The 20,038-nt window shown below is 38.5% G+C and overlaps 1 protein-coding gene across 5 annotated transcripts in view; it reads right to left on the minus strand.

The window, feature by feature from the left end:
* Nucleotides 1–20,038, minus strand: part of Rabgap1l (RAB GTPase activating protein 1 like) — a 626,983-nt gene that overhangs the window by 139,702 nt on the left and 467,243 nt on the right. For all 5 annotated transcript variants that reach the window (XM_060364541.1, XM_060364539.1, XM_060364540.1 and 2 more), the window contains one exon: nucleotides 10,912–10,953. In XM_060364541.1, coding sequence (XP_060220524.1) covers nucleotides 10,912–10,953 — 42 coding nt within the window. The remainder of the gene's footprint in view (nucleotides 1–10,911; nucleotides 10,954–20,038) is intronic.

Here is a 20,038-nt window from a genome sequence, read left to right on the forward strand (position 1 = left end):
CCAAAGAATGTAAATAAAAGCATAATATGTAATTTATTTGCTTAAAAAGAAACTTCTGTTCTCCACTATCCTCTGGGTTTTCTCCTCTTCCTTTGAATGGGATATGGACTTGGGAACAACCTAGCTATGACCTGCACAGGAATACAATGTCCTAGGGATCTTTGGAAGAAAAACATACACACAGCAGAGTCTGAACGGTGGGAGGGAGCTTTAGAATACCCACCTTTTAGGCAAATCCTCTGCACTAGGATCTGGGAGAGGAGCATGCTATCTTTTTTAAACTACCTTTTTGTAGTTCCTCTTTCATGTATTCATTATCTTTTAAAATAGAAATAACAAATACACCTCTCAAAGTTATAAATATTACAAATATTCATTGTATTTTGTTCTAAATTAATTTAACTTTCCCTAAACTAAATTATTATAGTCAAAGGAAAGCAAGAGGGAAGAAGAAGCAAGCCAGATTTCTAGTTGTCATATTTTTAGTAAAAGGAGAATATTTAAGCCTTTTCTCAATATGCACAAACTGAGTATCAAATAAATTTATGTTTCAGTTATATTTTTCTGACTGGTTATACCATTGCGATGACACCAATTGATTTCCAAAGTGGGTCATCAAATTGTCAACACCTTAATGAATAAAATTAGTCTATTTCATGCTGAAAAGCAATGCTAGCAACTCACACAGATAAAAACTGTCATAAGAACTTATGGAGCAGTGACAGCTTCTGACAAAAGTCTTCTGAGAATGATGAGCTCACACACAGTGACTGTATGCAGTAAAACAAAACTGAACCACAGCATTACATGCCATTCAAGAATGACTTCATACATCTGAGAGACGATGAAAGAACACTGAGTTAGCTTAACTTAACAATCAAATATTGTTCTAGCCAGCCAAGGGCAGAGAATATTTTAATTTTATGATCATTTATGACAGTAAGTTCAACAGTCTAAATTCAATTATTTGTTCATATAATGGCTCTGGGTTTCTCTACCTCTGTCCTAGTCCTATTCAGCCAGAAACATTTTTTTTTTAATTGGAATAATTTTAAACACAGTCTTTAAATAATTTCACTAAGAAGCATTCTTCCACTCATCATACAAAAGTAATACTTACGAAAAAGAGGCTGATTTTACTACAATCTCAGAATTCTCTGAAAAGGCAGAGAATTTTGATTGAGAATTACTAGGTGTGACTAGCACGCTAGATATAAAAAGGTTCCTTTTTACAGAGCATCCATGAGGTTTAAAACACGCACACACAGCATAGCCTAAGGTTGCAAAGGCTCCACAGTCAGAGAGAACCAATTGTGACTGTTGCATCACTTACCTAGATGACTTGAGCCAAATGTGATAACTAACCAATGAGATCGTTCACTATAACAGTGATAAGATTACTAAAGTTAAGTGTTCCACATTATGCAAAGTAAAAGGCACAAATACTGTCTTCATACTTATGCCAGGTATCTAGAACAGCCAAATTTCCAACGTTGGATATAGAATGGTGACTGGGAGGACAGAGGACTGAGAAGTACACAGCTTCTGCTGAGGGCAATAAAAAAGTCTAGAAATGATTACTATTATTTTACAATAATGGGACTGCCCTCAAACAAACTGCACACATGAAAATGATTACAATAGTGTGTCTTATGTTGTATTTCACTATAAGAAAGAGAAAAAATATAGATCATGAAGATTATTTCAAAAGTGCTTAACACATCATCTGGTTCGTTTCAGGTACTTAGTAAAGACAAGTTCCTTACTATTATTTATAAGGATTTCATTAAAAAACATTTAGGTGTACCTCACAACCTGTAAATGTTGTAAAGTTACACTGTTATTATACAATTAGGCCTTCGGTTAGAGGCTGTCAGTGATCAGTAAGTTTTCATGACTCTATCTGTGTGGATTGTTAGCATTGCTTTTCAGTAGCACATAGACTAATTTTGCTCACTAAAGTGTTAACATTCTGATGATTCACTTTGAGAATCAATAGTTATCATAATAGTAAAACAAGTCAAATAAAATTATATTACAGAGGTCAGGTGTTTTTCTGCATATCTTCAACATATTACATTGTATGTGTAAATACAATATGGTAAGCATAGTGCAGAGGTGTGCACTAGAAATAGAAATATACACTAGTAACATTCAAACATGCTTCTACATGGGATTTCTAGGTAGACTAGAAACAATCTTTCAAGTGTTCACTTTTAAATACAATAAATAGAATATTTTACCAATTTTATATTATCCTGATACTCAAAAAAGCTTTATTTTACTTCAATTATGTATATGTGTGATTGTATTTGTATGTGAACACAAGACCCAAGGTACCAGATTCCCCTGGAGCTGGGGTTACAGGTGGTTGTGATCTACCTGATGTGGGTAATGGGGAACAAGTCCTCTGCAAGAGCATTATGTACTTACAACTGGCAAGCCATTTCTCCAGTCCCTGTGCCACTTATTCTTAAGGAAATCAGACACATATAAGTTTAGTCAAGCACATTAACAAATGTTCTAGTTTTAAGATGAGTGCCATCTATTCATTAAATGACTAAGCTGTACAAGTACATATGTACTCACATCTACATGTATATACCTGTATACCTATGTATACAGGTATACACAGACATACAGATAAATGTGTGTGTATGTGAGTGTGTGAGTGTGTGTGTGCGTGTGTGTGTAGCACAGATTGACAGTGTCTGCATGGAAGAAACTTAGAGCCTTACAAAGTTGTATTTTCTTGTCCCTTAATTTTATAAAAAAAAGTAAATTGTTAAAAAGTTAGCTAGTTTGATTAAAATATAGTTTCAGGGACTAGAGAGCTGGCTCAGCAGTTAAGAGCACTTACTGCTCTTACAAAGGGCCTGGGCTAGATTCTCAGCACCCACATGGTGGCATACAGACAGTCATAATCTCAGTTCCAGGAGCTCCAGCTCCATTTTCTGGCTTCCATGCGCACTATATATATGCAGTGCACAGACGTTGTATAGCCAAAGCACTCACATGCATAAAATAAAGATAAATATTTTAAAAAATCTAGTTTCAGATGAAAATGCACAAATTGACAGCAGCAATACCTTCAGAATCTCACAGCAAAGGACTCAACTTCGACAGTTTCACTAACAACTTATTTTCTTTTTATATATTTTAGTTAAATTAGTTTACAAAGTAGTATGTTTCCACATGTGATTTTCCTACTTCCTTTTGTTGATTTTTTCCTCACTATTCATCCCTGCTTCTTCCCAGCTGCAATATTTGCCTCAGAGCGCCCCCACCCCACCCCTGCTTCCACTTTGTTCTGTTGTCTTCCTTCCTCATATTCTGTCTTAAATCCTCTCTTTTACTTTTCCCACTCTAATGGGCCCCTTTCTATTTCTTAGCCTCTACTAATATTTACACTCTCCACAACACACATATCTAACAAAGAGAGGCTAGGATCTTCATAGAAGAGAAAACATACAGTATTTGTCTTTCTGAGTCTGGGTTATCTGAATTAATACAGCATTTTCCAATTCCATCCATTTTTGTAAAATTTTCATAACTTCAAATTCCTTTAAGGCTGAATAAGACTTCACTGTATTTATGTACCACATTTTCATAATCAAGTCTGTTGAAGGACATCTAGCCTGATTTCATTTCCTTGCTACCGTGAAAACAGCAATGATAAACAAGGATCAATACACATCTCTTTAATAGGATGTAGCGTCCTTTGAGTACATGCCCAGGAGTGGTATAGCATGTTTTATCTTTAGGTTTTTTTGAGATACAGTCACACTGATTTCCATAATGGCTGCAACAGTGGGTATAGGTTACTATTTCCCCATATCCTCCCAGCGTTTGTTACTACTTGTTGTTGCTATTTTTATAAATTCTTTATATTAATTTATTTTTTATTTTTTCTTTTCTTTTATTATTATTTATTACAATTTATTCAGTTTGTATCCTTGCTGTGTCCCCTCCCTTGTCTCCTCCCAATCCCACCATCCCTCCTTCTTCTCCTCCCCTGGTCCACTGATAGGGGAGGTCCTCCTCCCCTACTGTCTGACCATAGCCTATCAGGTCTCATCAGGACTGGCTGCATTGTCTTCCTCTGTGGCCTGGCAAGGCTGTACCTCCTAGGGGAAGATGATTAGAGAGCCTGCTACTTAGTTCATGCCAGAGAAAGCTTCTGCTCCCCTTACTAGGGACTGAGTTTATGGGCTATATCTGAGCCGGGGTTTTAGGTCCTCTCCTTGGTTGGGGTATCATTTTCTTCAGGGCCCCCAGGGCTCAGGTTTTGTTTGTTTGTTTGTTTGTTTGTTTGGGGGGGTTGTTTTGTTTTGTTTTGTTTTTTGGCTCTGTTGGTCTCCTTTTGGAGCTTCTGTTACCATGTTCGTAGTATAGTAGTTCTATTCGTGATAGCCAGGATCTGGAAACAACCTAGATGTCCCTCAATGAAGGAATGGATACAGGAATGGTACATTTACACAATGAAATACTACTCAGCTATTAAAAATGAGGAAATAATGAAATTTGCAGGCAAATGGTGGGAACTAGAAAAGATCATCCAAAGTGAGGTAACCCAGAAACAGAAAGATACACATGGTATATACTCACGCACAAGTGGTTATTAGACAAATAATACAGGATAAACATACTAAAATCTATACTCCTAAAGAAGCTAAACAACAAGGAAGACCCTAGGGAAGATGCTCAATCCACATTCAGAAGAGCAAATGTGACAGACATTGGAAGCAGGAGAAGACAGGGAACAGGACAGGAGCCTACTACAGACAGCCTCTGAAAGACTCTACTGATCAAGGTATCAAGGCAGAGGCTGAGACTCATAGCCAAACTTTGGGCAGAGTGCAGGGAATTTTATGAAAGAAGGGGGAGGCATATTAATTTTTATGAATATTTTGCTTGTATGCATGTATGGGCAGTATGTACATGCCTGTGGAATAAGAAGAGGGAGTTGGATCCCCTGGAACTAGAGCTAAGGATGGCTATGTGGCTACTGTGAACTGAACCTCATCTTCTGAAAGAGCAACCAGCGCTCTAACCGTGGAGCCATCTCTCCAGCTCTTCACTTGTTTTCTTGGTGATGGTCATTCTGACTGAGACAGGGTGGAATTTCAAAGTAGTTTTAATTTTAATTTCTCTGATGGCTAGAGATGCTGAATGCTTAATAAACTGAATTTCTCCTTTTGTGAACATTTGCATGTAGCTAGCCCTGCCTAAAATTCTCTGTTCTCAGATTAGTTATGATATGCAAAAAAAAAAAAAAAAATCTTTCCTTGTTTTCCAGAATAAACCTGGCAACATGTCTTCAGGTTGCCAACCCTCCGCCTATTTTTACTTTTTTGAGGCAGAGTCTTGATATGTAGCTCTGGTGTCCTGTAACTCACTATACAGATCAGCTTGGGGTGAAATTGCCCAACTCTGCCTTCTGAGTGCTGGGATTAATGGGGTATGCATTATGCCTGGCTCTGAAGTTAACTATAAAACAGGCCGATTACTCTTAAAACCTTCTTCTACTATATCTACGACAACTGCAGGCCACCAGATGTTATACCTATCTCTCCTCACCATACATCTAACCCAGATCCCAACAAAACAGGCCCTTTCAGAATGTCTGTTGAATACGTGAAACAACCTACTGTGACAGGCTTCTCAAAGGTGAGGCAGGATAGGTGGGATCAGGAATATAGGTGGGAAGCATAGAATGAATGCTGAACATACCTATAAAAGGCAAAAGGAAGCAAAGAAGGGGAAGATAAAGAGGAAGAAAGTATTTTTTATTTTTTCTTTTCTTTTTTTTAAGTAAGGGAGTTGAAAGCTTAAATGAATTCATGCTGATAACTTACTTCACTTACAAAAATAGGGCAGGGAGGTTTTATTCTGTCTCTGCCAAATGATTTCATATTTCCTAGGGTATACCGAGATCAAATTAATTACTGGCTGCTTGGGACAATGACATGCTTACTAAACTACTCTTGATTCCTGGCACTTTAGCCTGCCTCATGAGAAACAATGAAAGATTGCCTCAATAAATTAAAAAAAGATGTGATGCATGCAATGAAACTGTCATTATTGGCCTCCCCCCCAATACTTATACAGTCCTACTTCACAAAATGCATTATTTCTGAAACAAAATTACCTGAATATGTATTGGTTGGTTTGTTTTAGCATTAATCTATCATAATATAGAGGATACATTAGGTTGAAATAAAAAGGAGTTCAAAAAAGAGAAATGTTGAAATAATTTTGGGAGATATAAAACAGAGGAAGGCCAAGCCCATAGCCTTCAGAGTGCTGTACTGTTATCGGAGTCCCACAGCTAGTAGTAGAGTTTTGCTGCCCCCAGCAGGAAAGCAGGCATTACTGCAGCAAAGGAGAAAAAAGCTGCAAGTAAAAGCTACTGTAGTTTTCTGTCCGTCCCCAGCCAAGTCTTTCCACTTCTAACTGGGATTGAAGAAATACAACTGAACTTTCAGTTTTTCTTATGCAACCATCTTTGAGCACAGAAACAAGAACTCTGAACTCCAAAGTGTTTCATCAAAGGCTAAAGAGACCAAAACTTCACTGCTCATTTTCAGCACATGTTCCTACCTAACACAATGCAGTTGGCCTCTGGAGTACGTGAGTCCTTCCTCCTAAGGGCAGTAGAAAGGGAAGCTCAAAGGAACACTCAACTCATCAGCCTGGTGCTAAACAACTGGTGTGAGCGTTGTGTCCCCATACCTCTCACAAACAGCTCCTCATTCTGTAATTCTTGGTTCTCTAGTAAATGAATTTTCTTCCTTCCTCCTTTGGCCATATGAAGGCACTAACAGAGGATGGATTATTCCTTACTGCTATTGTTTGTGTGCTAGAGGCTCAGTCCTCAGAGAGCAGTAATGGAAGTATCTTTAAAAAACAAAAAATAGAGCCTACTAGATTATTCAGGACACCAAGCATATGCTGCTCAAATGGACTGTGGGATCCTGCTCCCTTCGCTCTCCTTTTCCTCCCTGGATCTGGTGGGAGCAGTTTTGCTGCTAGATGCCATGGCTGTGATGTGGTGCTGCCTTACCACAGGCTCAAAAGCAACAGGGCCAGTCAGTCGTGGACTGGTATACGTTACAACATGTCAAAAATAAATGTTTTCTCTTTATAAGGTATTTGTTGTAATGCCTGAAAGCTGGCTGACAGAAAATTGTTTTCAAGAAGTAAGATCATTGCCATTACTATATGATGAACAACATGAGAAGCTCTGGAATTACTTTGGAGGAGAAATCTGGAGAAGTTTGGAGAAGTGAGATAGCCAGCTCCTAGAATGATTTAAGCAGAGCTTAATGAGTAATTCAAGCAAGGGCTTGGAAGACCAGAAAACTGATAGAAATATGGATAGTAAAGACTATATCAAATGGAAATGGAGATTCTCTTGCAAACTAGATAAGAGACCATACTTTTCTCCATTTTGTCTATATCCTAACGCTTTGTGGGAGAATGAACATAAAGGATATTGAAGTTTAGATATAAAGTGTATGCCACGAAAGGCTCACAGGAAAGCCTTTGTTTCCAAGTACTGCATCTAGCCACTGGATGGGACTGGAAGATGATGCTCTGACCTACTTAATGTATCAATGCATGGATGAATTTATATGTAACTTGGTGGCACTACTGGGACTGTCAGCAGCGAGGGAACAGATACATAGATCCATACTGCCATCCTCAGGAGTTGGAGTTCCTCTAAGCTTGTAGGGATGTCAACTCAAGCCAAGCTACGATTTGTAGTGTCAACCCTGGAAAATTTCAGGATTAGCCACTTTGCAACTAAACAGATTTGGACACTTTATTAGAGGTATTAAGCAGGGGGTAAAAAATTAGAGGTATTAATCAGGAGGTAAAATACACTGAACAGCATGGGTATGGGTTTCTTGGAGAAAGGTGAAGAAAGCAAAACATACCCAAATGTGGGTGCAGGCTCCTCAAGAAAGAGTCATAATTAATTGGTTTAGAATTAGCCATATATACCATTTTGTTACTCTCAAGTTACATCTCAAAAAGGTTGCTAAGAAAAAGATGTAGTAAATATACACTATAGAAAAAGTGGTTATATGTGGATTTATGCCATTTTTAGGAAAATAAATGGAACTGAAGATCACCATGCTAAATAAAATCTGTCAAACCCAGAAAGATGAATAGTGCATATTTTCTTCCACATGAAAAATACAGGTTTTTTTTTTTTGTTTTTTTTTTTTTTTTTTTTAAGAGCATGAAAGAAAGGGGACTATTAGAGAAGATAGAAACAGCAGGACAGGGGAAGGGAGGCAAGTGTAACCATGACCATGACCAAAGTACATTATACACATGTATGAAAATATTACAAAGAATCCTATTACTATGTTCAATTAAGATGTACTATTAGTAGAGCCAGGTGGGGGTGCAGGCCTGTGAGCCCAGCACTTAGGGAGGCAGAGGCAGGTGGATCTCTGTGAGTTTGAGGCCAGTCTACAAAGCAAATCCAGGATAGCCAAGGCTACACAATGAAACATAAATATAATAGAAATTTTTTAAAAAGATGTGCTAGTAGTAAGTTAAAAAAAACAATTAACTGGAGCTTTGTCATTATTGAGATACAATACTTCAAGGACACCTGACCTCGGCCTCTTCAGTTATCACCTGGGCCTGTGCTTATGCTAGCACCTAGCAAAGAAGATGCACAAGAAATCATCTACTCAAGCTTTAGTCAGGCTTAGAACTACTGTACAGTTGTCAGGTTTTTATTAACTTTTATGTAAACATATGCACATTCTTTTTTTCCCCTGGCATATAAGAAATAAGAAGTCAATCAATGTTTGAATGTTCCTTCTGCCAGGTGGGGTCATCAGACGGATGGTGTTCCCTTCAGTGTAGTCCCACGTATCCTGTATTTGTGTGGAGTCAGTTTTGGGATTCATACAAGGTAGCCACAAGCACTGATCTCTACTTTACCAATGGTTCCTTCCTCTTTCATCCTTTCTAACTACTGTAACTCTGCAATATTATTCCTGAAGAGTGTTCATGTATCACTAAAGAGGATAACAAATCCCTTTCTACCCAGAAGCCAAAAAACGTCCTCTGCGACGGCTACATCTGGGTTCAAATGCTACAAAAATAAAAAATATTACAAGCAAGTCAGCATGTCATTCAAGAAAGCAATTAATCAATAGCTACAGTATTAAGCTGGTACACAGCTGGCCCTGTGTGTATACAGTACACACAGGGCTGTATACAGAATAATAGCCCTGAGTTACACAAAGACAGACTAAACACTCTTGAATGAGCTACCTAATATTAAAAAAAATACTTTTGGAAAACATAATGCCTAAGAGTGAAAAGAAAAAAAATATTATAGGAAAAACTAAAACTTTGTTGAATATCCTTGTAGGTACTTATGATTTGATGATATTTTTAGTCTTAAACACATAATACTTTCCCTGCCCACTTATTTTTTTATTTTCCCGTTTACTTATTTATTTAATCACTTTACAGCCTGATCCTAGCTCCCTCCCTCATTTCTCCCTAGTCCTACTCCCATGTCCCCCTTCCTCTGTTCTCCCCTCTCCTTTTCTTAGATGGGGAGGCCCCCAAGCTGCCTACTTATTTTTAAGCCTTGTTCTAGCTTCTTGAGAGAGTACATGATAAGGTTTTGATTTATCTTAATATAAGGAAAAAAATCAAAGTTCACAATTTTATGAAAAGACTAAGTAAAAGTATTTCTATTTTAAGAAAACTGTTTAAGTAGTGGCTGAAGAGATGGCTCCCAAAATTAAGAGTACCTGCTTCATAGTCACAGGGACCAGCAGACATGACTGTAATAATAACAGCTAATGTTAATTAGGTAGTAAATATCCTAGACAGTTATATAGAAATTAATATATCATCCTAGTTAGTTATAATACCATTTTAAATTAATTTTATTCTTATCTCAAAACTAAAGTTCTAAGCACTTAATTTTCCAAAGGTCACAAAATAAGGCTGAAAGTAGAACTTATTCTGTCCAGGCCCAATGTCTATGATTTAACCAGAATCTTTCCTCATCAATAACAGGATGTCTTCTTTGGGTCATTTTTACCAACTCAATAGCAAATATCTTACTGTTACTTTATTCTTAGAGCTATATTGATATACTGATATAAAATTCAGCAAAGTAATTATAATCAAATTCTAAAGTGCCACATATTTCCAGCTATTAAGGGAAAGAACAGGAAATTGAAATGTAGTAGTTTCTTTTTTAGTTTATTAAAGAAGCTTCTAATGAATTCAGTTATATGTTTAGGTGCCTCCAGAGTTTCTTTATGACAATTTTATTATTAAAAAAAAATGGCTTCATTCTGACAGAAAACAGATTTCAACTTTGTCTCATATCATCCAACTCATACGAATAAAAGGATCTTTTATGTTTTTGGACTAAGTGTAAGTAAGAGTAAATGATTTTAAGAAAAATAAATACCAAATAAATGAAAATTTAAAAGAATGACAAGGAGAGGATCAGACTTTCTCAGAGATGTCACCTTTCTCTACTGTCCACAGTATCATTCAGCACGACGTCTGTGCAGCCCTGATGTTCTCAGGTCTATCTTCACATTCCACAGTGGAAGGAGAAAAGTGGTTCCTGAGGAATGCCCTCTGACTTCCAATGCTGTGGTACACACACACACACACACACACACACACACACACTCTCTCTCTCTCTCTCTCTCTCTCTCTCACATACACACACACACACACACACATCATACACGCACCCAGGTTACACACATACATACTTGTAAACACATAAATAAAACTTTTAAAGAGTCTAAAGTGAGTCACAGGATATAAATAGAATGATACCAGTAACAAGCAAAAGAAGTAAAATATTTTGATAATTTAAGATGAAAACAGACATACCTTTAGGAGAGCCAAAGCTACGTGAAAGATTATGTTCAAACCCTGCAACAGAAAAAAGTAAATGAATGAATGAATAAATAAATAAATAAAGTGAAGAGCAACAGGACCACATCTCCTGTTACTATTTTACTAAGCATTTTATCAAGGCATCACACATTATTAACAAAATTCCCAATTTCTCTCCTTTTTACTTATAATAGAGTTATGGCTAAATGTGAAATATCTGCTAAGGCCTAGCTGTTTTAGAACATAATGGGGCCTGTTGCACACAGGGCTAGCTGGCAGGTGGAGGACAGAGTGTGAAGGTTATAGGCCAGCTCCTCTTCTAGTCAGAGATGTCTTTCTTCACCTGCTGAAAGTGAGCAAGCAGCCTTGTGCTCCTGCTGCCACAGATGTGTGTCCCCTTCCCAGTCATGAAGATACTCTCCCTTTAACTAGCATGCTAAAGTCCTTTTTTTCTACTTTCCTTCTGTCAGGTGTTCTGTCATAGTGAGAGCAATAAAATATTAATTAAAACTTCCCTGACATACTTATTGAAGTTCAATGTTCTATTTAATACATAAAGCGACTCTTTTATAAAGACTGTATCTATTTCTTGGTTATTATAAAGACTTCCTTCATTTTTGGGTTCTTTCCCTATGTCTAAGGCTTGCAAAGTTCCTTGTTCAAGATGGGAAAATGATGGTGACGTTTAAAATTATTGGCTGAATTCTCTAACCCTACTCTGGACTTCTGGGTGATGTGGACACCCAGTCAGTGGTAGACAAAACAAGAAAGAAACTCCTGTTGAGTGGGGATACCACACAAAAGAACCTGTCCTCACTACAAAGGAGTCCCACTGCCGGCTTGTTTGCATGTTTTAGTGCTCATCTGGGCAAAGGGGAGCTATTATTTGTTTAGATGTAGGTGGTAACTTGCAGTGTCCCTGAAAGACCTCCTTTCTTCCATTTTCATGACAACCATGTAAGTATACATTGAATTACATAAGCTAGTTCTGTGGAAGCCATACTGGAGCTGAAGTTGAACTGCTGGCTCAGTACAGTGACTAAGAGTTGTTGAGCAATTAAATTCAAGACATGCGGAATCTTATGTGCTCAAGATAACAGAATCACAATGTCTCCAAAGAATGTGCTGCTTTCTTTCCATGCAAGTTCTCCTACGTGAGAATAAAGGTCTCTGCTGACATCTCTCATAACCTCAGGCTTTATTAATGTGCCCTCTTCACAGAATCCAACATGTACCTGTTCCCTCAAATGCATTAACACTTCCCTTAAATTAGCCCCAACTTCCCCTATTCTTCCCAAATCCTTTCACGGTTTCCCCACTCCTCCTATTCTTCCCAAACTCTTTCATGGTTTCACTGAAAACTACTGCATATTCAATCTCCATCACTGTAAAACTTTGTCCCTGCTTTTACACAATAAGGTAATCCCACTGGTTCTCATAATAACGTGGACTATAATTTTCAGGTTTCAGAGTATGAACATGACTATCCCAAGCGTATGTACCAGGATACGCTTAGTATACGCTTAGTAGCAGGATTATATCACCTCCAGCCCAAGTCTTATGATGTATAATCTAACGACCTTCCACGAAACAGTGTAGGAATACACATAGTACATGCTTACTTAGTAAAGAATTCTAAGCATCATAACATTTTTGTAGTTGACTCTTTTCCCTATGTGTTCAACTAGACTTCTTCTAGAAGAATCACCCTCATATTTACAGTAAAAACTCTTTCTCTTGAATTGTATTAAAAGCAAATGTTGAAGCAACAAGGCCTTGAAAAATAAGAACAGAGAAATGTAAATAAAAAAATTAATCTCCCAATAACCAAAATAGCTCTAAAAAAATGGAGAAAGGGGTCATTTCCAAAATGTTTCCACTGTTCAGGCAAACGACGTTATATCTAATAATTTATTAATAAGTGTGAACTTTCTGGAAACACCTCTTACGTTCGGAAACTCAACTTTTGCCCAACCTTACAACCAAGTTAATATTATGGTTTGACATGTATTTAAAACTTTGTGCCCAAGTTTTCATTTAACCTTTAGAATGTAACCAATCTTACTATGCTTTTGGATAAAACCTGTAATGAACTTCTCCAAACTAAACTGAACTCATAGCATTGGACTATGTCCCCTTCTCTCCTCTGTGACTCTTCCATTTTCCTGACCCAGGATGCAGTGTGTTTGTGAGACTACTGCAGTAAGCCACTGGCAGCAGTGGGTTGAAAGCAAACATGAAATCAAATGTCTACCACAACCATTAAAAGCAGCATACAGAAACGTGGCTAACATCTGTTTGAGGTTTGGAGCACTACTCTGGGCTTAAAGGGGTCAGTAAAGTCATTTCATTCCTTTTAAAACTCTGGTTAAAAAAATAATTACAACAAAAGGTTCCTCATTTCTTTCTTATATTATGTTTTATGTGTGCTATTCAGTAGACAAGAACAAGGGATTATTGAATAAAATCAAATAAATGTGTTTTGATTACATGTTATTTACAATCTTAAGTCTAACTACTATGTTTTAGTATAAGAGCAAAATAATAAACAAGTATACAAGCCAGGCATAGTGGCACACACATTTAGTTCCAGCACTTGGGAGGCAGAGGGATATTTATGAGTTCAAGGCCAGCCTTGTAAGTTCTAGGACAGCCAGAGCTACCTGAGACTCTCTCTAGAAACTAAACAAAACAACCAAACAACAAAAGAGTATACATACATGAATCAGTATTGAAATGTGCCAAGCTCTTGATTAATTTCATTAAAAGCATATTCTTTTTCTTTTTTTCTTTATTGTTTTTGTTTTTTTGAGAGAGGGTGAATATTACAGCTTAGATTTCAAAGGACCCTATGTTCTAGTTGGGGGCGGGGGCAACAGAGCTCTATATGGTGGTGGCTTTAGGTTCCTGGGAGGAAGCCCTTAAATAGGATTATGGAACTCCGGCTTCTTATCCACTCTTTTTTTTTAAAGTATTTCTTTTTTTCTTTCTTTTTTCTTTTTTTTTAAAGATTTATTTACATTTTACATATACAGTGTTCTGTCTGCATGTACACCTATTCGTCAGAAGAGGGGAACAGATCTCATCTTAGATGGTTGTGAGCCACCATGTGGCTGCTGGAATTTGAACTGAGGATCTTTGGAAGAGCAGCCAATGCTCTTAACCTCTGAGCCATCTCTCCAGCTTCTTCTTCCCCACTCTTACACTTTCTGGTTATGAGGCAAGAGGTTTTGTCTGAACTGTTGCCATGAAGTGCTACTCACAAGTCCAAAGAAATGGGGTCATCTATTCACATAGTGAAACGTATAAACTGTGAGCCAAACCAACCCTTTTCTCTTTATAGATTATCTCAGGTATGTATTACAGCAGTCAAAACCTCAAAGTACAATTAAGTAAATCTATCCTTTATTTCAGTATTATTTAATGTATCCTCTAAATTAAAAAATTTAAAACCCTCCCATTTAAATACAAGTAAAATTACAGAGCAGAAAGTAGAAATAGATATGTCCTATCCAAACAAGATTCTATTATTTGTTTCTATATTGAAAATACTCATTAAAAAGTGGCTGGCTTCTGGGCTCTGGCAGCACATGCCTTTAATCCCAGCATTCAGTGGCAGGGTCAGGTGATCTCTGTGAGTTCAAGGCTAGCTTGATCTACAGAGTGAGTTCTAGGACAGCCAAGGCTACACAGAGAAACCCTGTCTTAAAAAGGGAACTTCCCAGAGACTCATACTCCAACCAAGGACTATTCATGGAGATAACCTAGAACCCCTGCACAGATGTAGCCCATGGCAGGTCAGTGTCCAAGTGGGTTACATAGTAATGGGAAGAGGGACTGCCTCTGACATAACCTGATTGGCCTGCTCTTTGATCACCTCCCCCTGAGGGGGGAGCAGCCCTACCAGGCCACAGAAGAGGACAATGCAACCACTTTTGACGAGAACTGATAGACTAAGATCAGAAAGGAGAGGAGAACCTCCCCTATCAGTGGACTTGGGGAGGGGCATGCATGCAGAAATGGGAGGGAGGGTGGGATCGGGAGGGGAGGAGGGAGAGGCTTATGGGGGGATACAAAATTAATTAAGTGTAATTAATAATAATAATAAAAAGAGTAAAAAAACAAAAAAAAACCCAAAATATAAACAAAAAGAACAAAACAAAATGGAAAAGTGACTGCTTTCAGGATACGAGACAGTAACAACCCAATGTGCTACAGAAATTTTCACCACTTTCCTTTGGTGAGAGCAAACTGAGATCAGCCTTCTATGCATGAAAAAATGGTTCCCTAGCTGGACACTGCTGTTTCGTAATTCAGTCACAGCCTGGCAACACCTTTACCTTAAAGAACACCTATAATTAATTACCCAGATTAAGTAACTGCTCTCAAATGCAGATCACAGTGGTTCTGGATAGGCTAACCACTAAGCTCCTACAACTTACATTAATAAAGGGTGACAGTTGAGCACTCGCTGAAAGAAAGGCTGTGATGAGCAGACAACTGTGGGTTCAGAGAAAGCTGGCAGCTTGTGAGAAATGCTGTCAAAAGCTGTGCTGACAGCACTGGGATAAATGCTGAAAAAGGTAATGTCAAGAAAGGGCCACATATGCATCAAAACCTGGATCCTTAGTCATCAGAATTAAAGGTACACAGTAGTATGTGGGAATGGAAAAGTTACCAAGGGCATGCAAAGTCAACAAATCTGTAGCAGCCAAAATAAAAGAATGCCCCAGACAGTAAGAAGAACGGTGCTGGTCCTCTGATCCATCCAAAAGAGGACCCCAGGGAGGTCCTGGCCAAAGGAAACCGCACACAAAAAGCAAATCAAGTGAGGGGCATATGTGGTATCTGACAAATGCTAGTAATTACTATTAAGGCATGCATTAACCCACTATCTTCAGCACTTTATGGCCTTTTCTTCATTAAATTTCTTCAACAAGTCGGTGGAATAATTGTTATTGTTACCATTTTTGAGCCAAGAAAAACGGATTCTCAGAAATATCTCAATGTTTCTAGCTCTTTCTTTTCTTATCTTTGTCTTTTTTTATTAATTACAGTTTATTCACTTTGTATTCCCCCATAAGCCCCTTCTTCCTCCCCCCAGTCCGACCCTCCCTCCCCCTTCTTCACGCATGCCCCTCCCCAAGTCCACTGATAAGGGAGGTCCTCCTCTCCTTCCTTCTGATCTTAGTCTATCAGATCACATCAGGAGTGGCTGCACTGTTATCTTCTGTGACCTGGTAAGGCTGCTCCCCCCTCAGGGGGAGGTGATCAAAGAGCAGGCCAATCAGATTATGTCACAGGCAGTCCCTCTTCCCATTACTATGGAACCCACTTGGACACTAAACTGTCATGGGCTACATCTAAGCAGAGGTTCTAGATTATCTCCATGTCTGGTACTTGGTTGGAGTATGAGTCTCTGGGAAGACCCCTGTGTTCAAATTTTCTGGTTCTGTTGCTCTCCTTGTGGGTTTCCTGTCCTGTCCAGATCTTACTATTTCCCACTTCTTACATAAGATTCCATGCACTCTGCCCAACAGTTGGCCATAAAGTCTCAGCATCTGCTTTGATAGTCTGTAGGGCAGAGCCTTTCAGAGGCCCTCTGTGTCAGGTTTCTAGGTTGTTTCCTGTTTTCTTCTTCTTCTGATGTCCTTCCTCTTTGCCCTTCGGGATGGGGATTGAACATTTTAGTCAGGGTCTTCTCTCTTAGTTTCTTTAGATGTACAGATTTTAGTAGGTTTATCTTGTGTTATATGTCTATATGAGTGAGTATATACCATGTGTGTCTTTCTGCTTCTGGGACAGCTCACTCAGGATGATCCTTTCCAGGTCCCACCATTTACCTGCAAATTTCATGATTTCCTTATTTTTCAATGCAGAGTAATACTCCATTTTGTAGATGTTCCACAATTTCTGCATCCATTCTTCTGTTGAGGGGCATCTGGGTTGTTTCTAGATTCTGGCTATTACAAATAAAGCTGCTACAAACATGGTTGAGCAAATGTCCTTATTGTGTACTTGAGCCCCTTTTGGATATATGCCTAGGAGTGGTATGGCTGGATCTTGAGGAAGCGCTATTCCTAGTTGTCTGAGAAGGCGCCAAATTGATTTCCAGAGTGGTTGTACAAGTTTACATTCCCACCAGCAGTGAAAGAGGGTTCCCCTTTCTCCACAACCTCTCCAGCATGTGTTGTCACTTGAGTTTAAGTGGATCAAAGACCTCAACATAAAACCAGACACATTAAATCGGTTAGAAGAAAAAGTGGGGAAAACCCTAGAACTCATTGGTAAAGGAGACAACTTCCTGAACAGAACACCAACAGCACAGGCTCTAAGAACAACAATCAATAAATGGGACCTCGTGAAACTGAAAAGCTTCTGTAAAGCAAAGGACACCGTCATCAAAACAAAACGACTGCCTACAGATTGGGAAAGAATCTTCACCAACCCTTTATCTGACAAAGGATTAATATCCAGTATATATAAAGAACTACAGAAGCTGAAAAGCAGCAAACCAAGTAATCCACTTAAAAAATGGGGAACAGAGCTAAACAGAGAACTCTCTGTAGAGGAATATCAAATGGCAGAGAAACACTTAAAGAAATGCTCAACGTCATTAGCCATTATGGAAATGCAAATCAAAATGACCCTGAGATTTCACTTTACACCCATCATAATGGCCAAGATAAAAAACTCACGTGACAACACATGTTTCTAGCTCTTAAAGCCAGAAACAGAGATTAGTACTGTAAGAATGACACAGATCCTTGGTGTTTACATTAATTTCATCTCAGGTACTTATTTAGTAAAAGTTTCCACTAGGTATCTGTGGTGGATTAAGGATGGCTACAATTCTTTGACACCTTTCCCACTGAGAGATAGGACCTCTGGACTCTCCTCTGAATCAGGTACGTGGGTCACTAGGTCAATGATAGAATTGAGTGATGCAAGGCCAGTTTTGAGCCCTGGCTTTTAGGGACTAACTGATTATCTGCCCTCTTTTAGATTGGTCACTCTTAAAATCCAGCTATCGCATAAGAAACACAAGACCACTTAGACCTTCATGGTCCAAGATGAACAATGACAGGGTAAGGTGGACCAGACAATGTCACTGGTAAAGAGCAAAGGTTACTATGATGCTGATATAAGAATTAACTGATCTTTGCAGTAAATTGGTCTAGTTTATGCCACATGGACCAAAAATTGGTCATACAGCTGAGCTTTCCCAAATCAGTAGTTCATGAGACCATGAAAAAAATTAATAAGTAATTTTAATTTTTAAAACATTCATTGAAATAATTTAAGTAAGAAAATGACTGAAAAAACAGTTCCAAGAATCTCTGCATACATTTTACTGAGTTTCATGAAATATCAGTATGTTACTTAAACAGATCATATATAATGAACAAAACCAAGAAGGATGAAACCTTTGTCAATGTCCCACAAATGTAATTTTTTTCTGACCTATTATATAATCATATGCTATATTTTGAAATTAGATTTCCAATCCACCTAGTCTTTTACCTAGGACAAATTTCACCTCATTTCCATGTTCCTGGCACTTCTGAAGACTACGGACCAGTTGTTTTGTATAATGTTCCTCAAATTGATTTCTGTATGATTAAATTTAGCTTATGTTTTTGCACAAATAGCACAACACCAGGAGGCTACATGATACCAATGTCCCACCATAAAATCATGGTTTCCAATCCATTCTTTTCTGGTGTGGCTTATACCATACTCAAGCAACACAACAGAAGAGAATCCAGTTTGCCTTTCTTTGATCAATTTCTCTTGTTCATGGTCTGTATAGTAATGCCCTCTGAATCCTAAAAGAATGAAGAAAGTGAAAGATAATTAACATGCAAAAGTAAAGAGTCATTAGCTGCTTTTAAAGGTAAGTCCTTCAGCAAAAGTATTGCAGCAAATTAGCCAAAATGTCCATTGCTTTACTTGGCTCTCTTCATTTATTTGTTTGTTTGTTTTGTTTTGTTTTTGAGACAGTGTTTCTCTGTGTAGTCTTGGCTGTCCTGGACTCACCTTGTAGACCAGGCTGGCCTCGAAGCCACAGAGATCCTCCTGCCATGCTGGGATTACAGGGGTGAGCCACCGCAACTGGCTACTCTGCCTGTCTTTAAACAATTTAAAGGTCCAATCTTTTAGGATAGTTAAATTGGAATTTGATAGGTAGTCAGCAAAAAGAGGCGATTTGGTTTGGGGGATTTTTCATGGGCAACCACTAGAGGTCAGGATTGGAACACCGAAAATCAAGCAACTATTTCAGGAACAATTTCATAGACCCTCAGAAGAGCTATTTAAAAACTGTACACCTAAAGAAACCAATCAAGCGGGAGGACTCTTGTTAAAATGCTCAATCCCTATCCAGGAAGGCAAAGAGGATGGACATCAGAAGAAGGAGAAAAGAGGGAACAATTCAGGAGCCTGACACAGAGGACCTCTGAAAGGTTCTGCTCTGCAGACTATCAATGCAGATGCTGAGACTTATGGGCAACCTTTGGGCAGAGTGCAGGGAATCTTAGGAAAGAAGTGGGAAACAGTAAGATCCGGAGATGGCAGGAACTCCACAAGGCGAGCAACAGAACCAAAAAATCTGAGCACAGGGGTCTTTCCTGAGACTGATACTCCAACCAAGGACCATGCATGGAGATAACCTAAGACCCCTGCACACATGTAGCCCATGGCAGTTCAGTATCCAAGTGGGTTCCACTGTAATAGGAACTGGGACTGTCTCTGACATGAACTGATTGGCCTGCTCTTTAATTACCTCCCCGAGGGGGAAGCAGCCTTACCAGGCCACAGAAGAAGACAATGCAGCCACTCCTGATGAGACCTAATTGACTAGGATCAGAAGGAAGGAAAAGAAGACCTCCCCTATCAGTGGACTTGGGGAGGGGCATGTATGCAGAGGGTGGAGAAAGGGAGGGATTGGGATGGGAGGAGGGAGGGAAGCACAGGGGGGTTCCCTGTGAATAAAGTGTAATTAATAAAGAATTAAAAAAAAAAAGAAAGGAAAAAAAACCCTCATGGCCACATCTTTTCTGCTCCTACTGATGACTAATACAATGTAAACTATACAAACAGCAGGTGATTTTTACTCTCA

Source organism: Meriones unguiculatus, chromosome 11, assembly GCF_030254825.1.
Source record: "Meriones unguiculatus strain TT.TT164.6M chromosome 11, Bangor_MerUng_6.1, whole genome shotgun sequence".
Classification (NCBI taxonomy): domain Eukaryota; kingdom Metazoa; phylum Chordata; class Mammalia; order Rodentia; family Muridae; genus Meriones; species Meriones unguiculatus.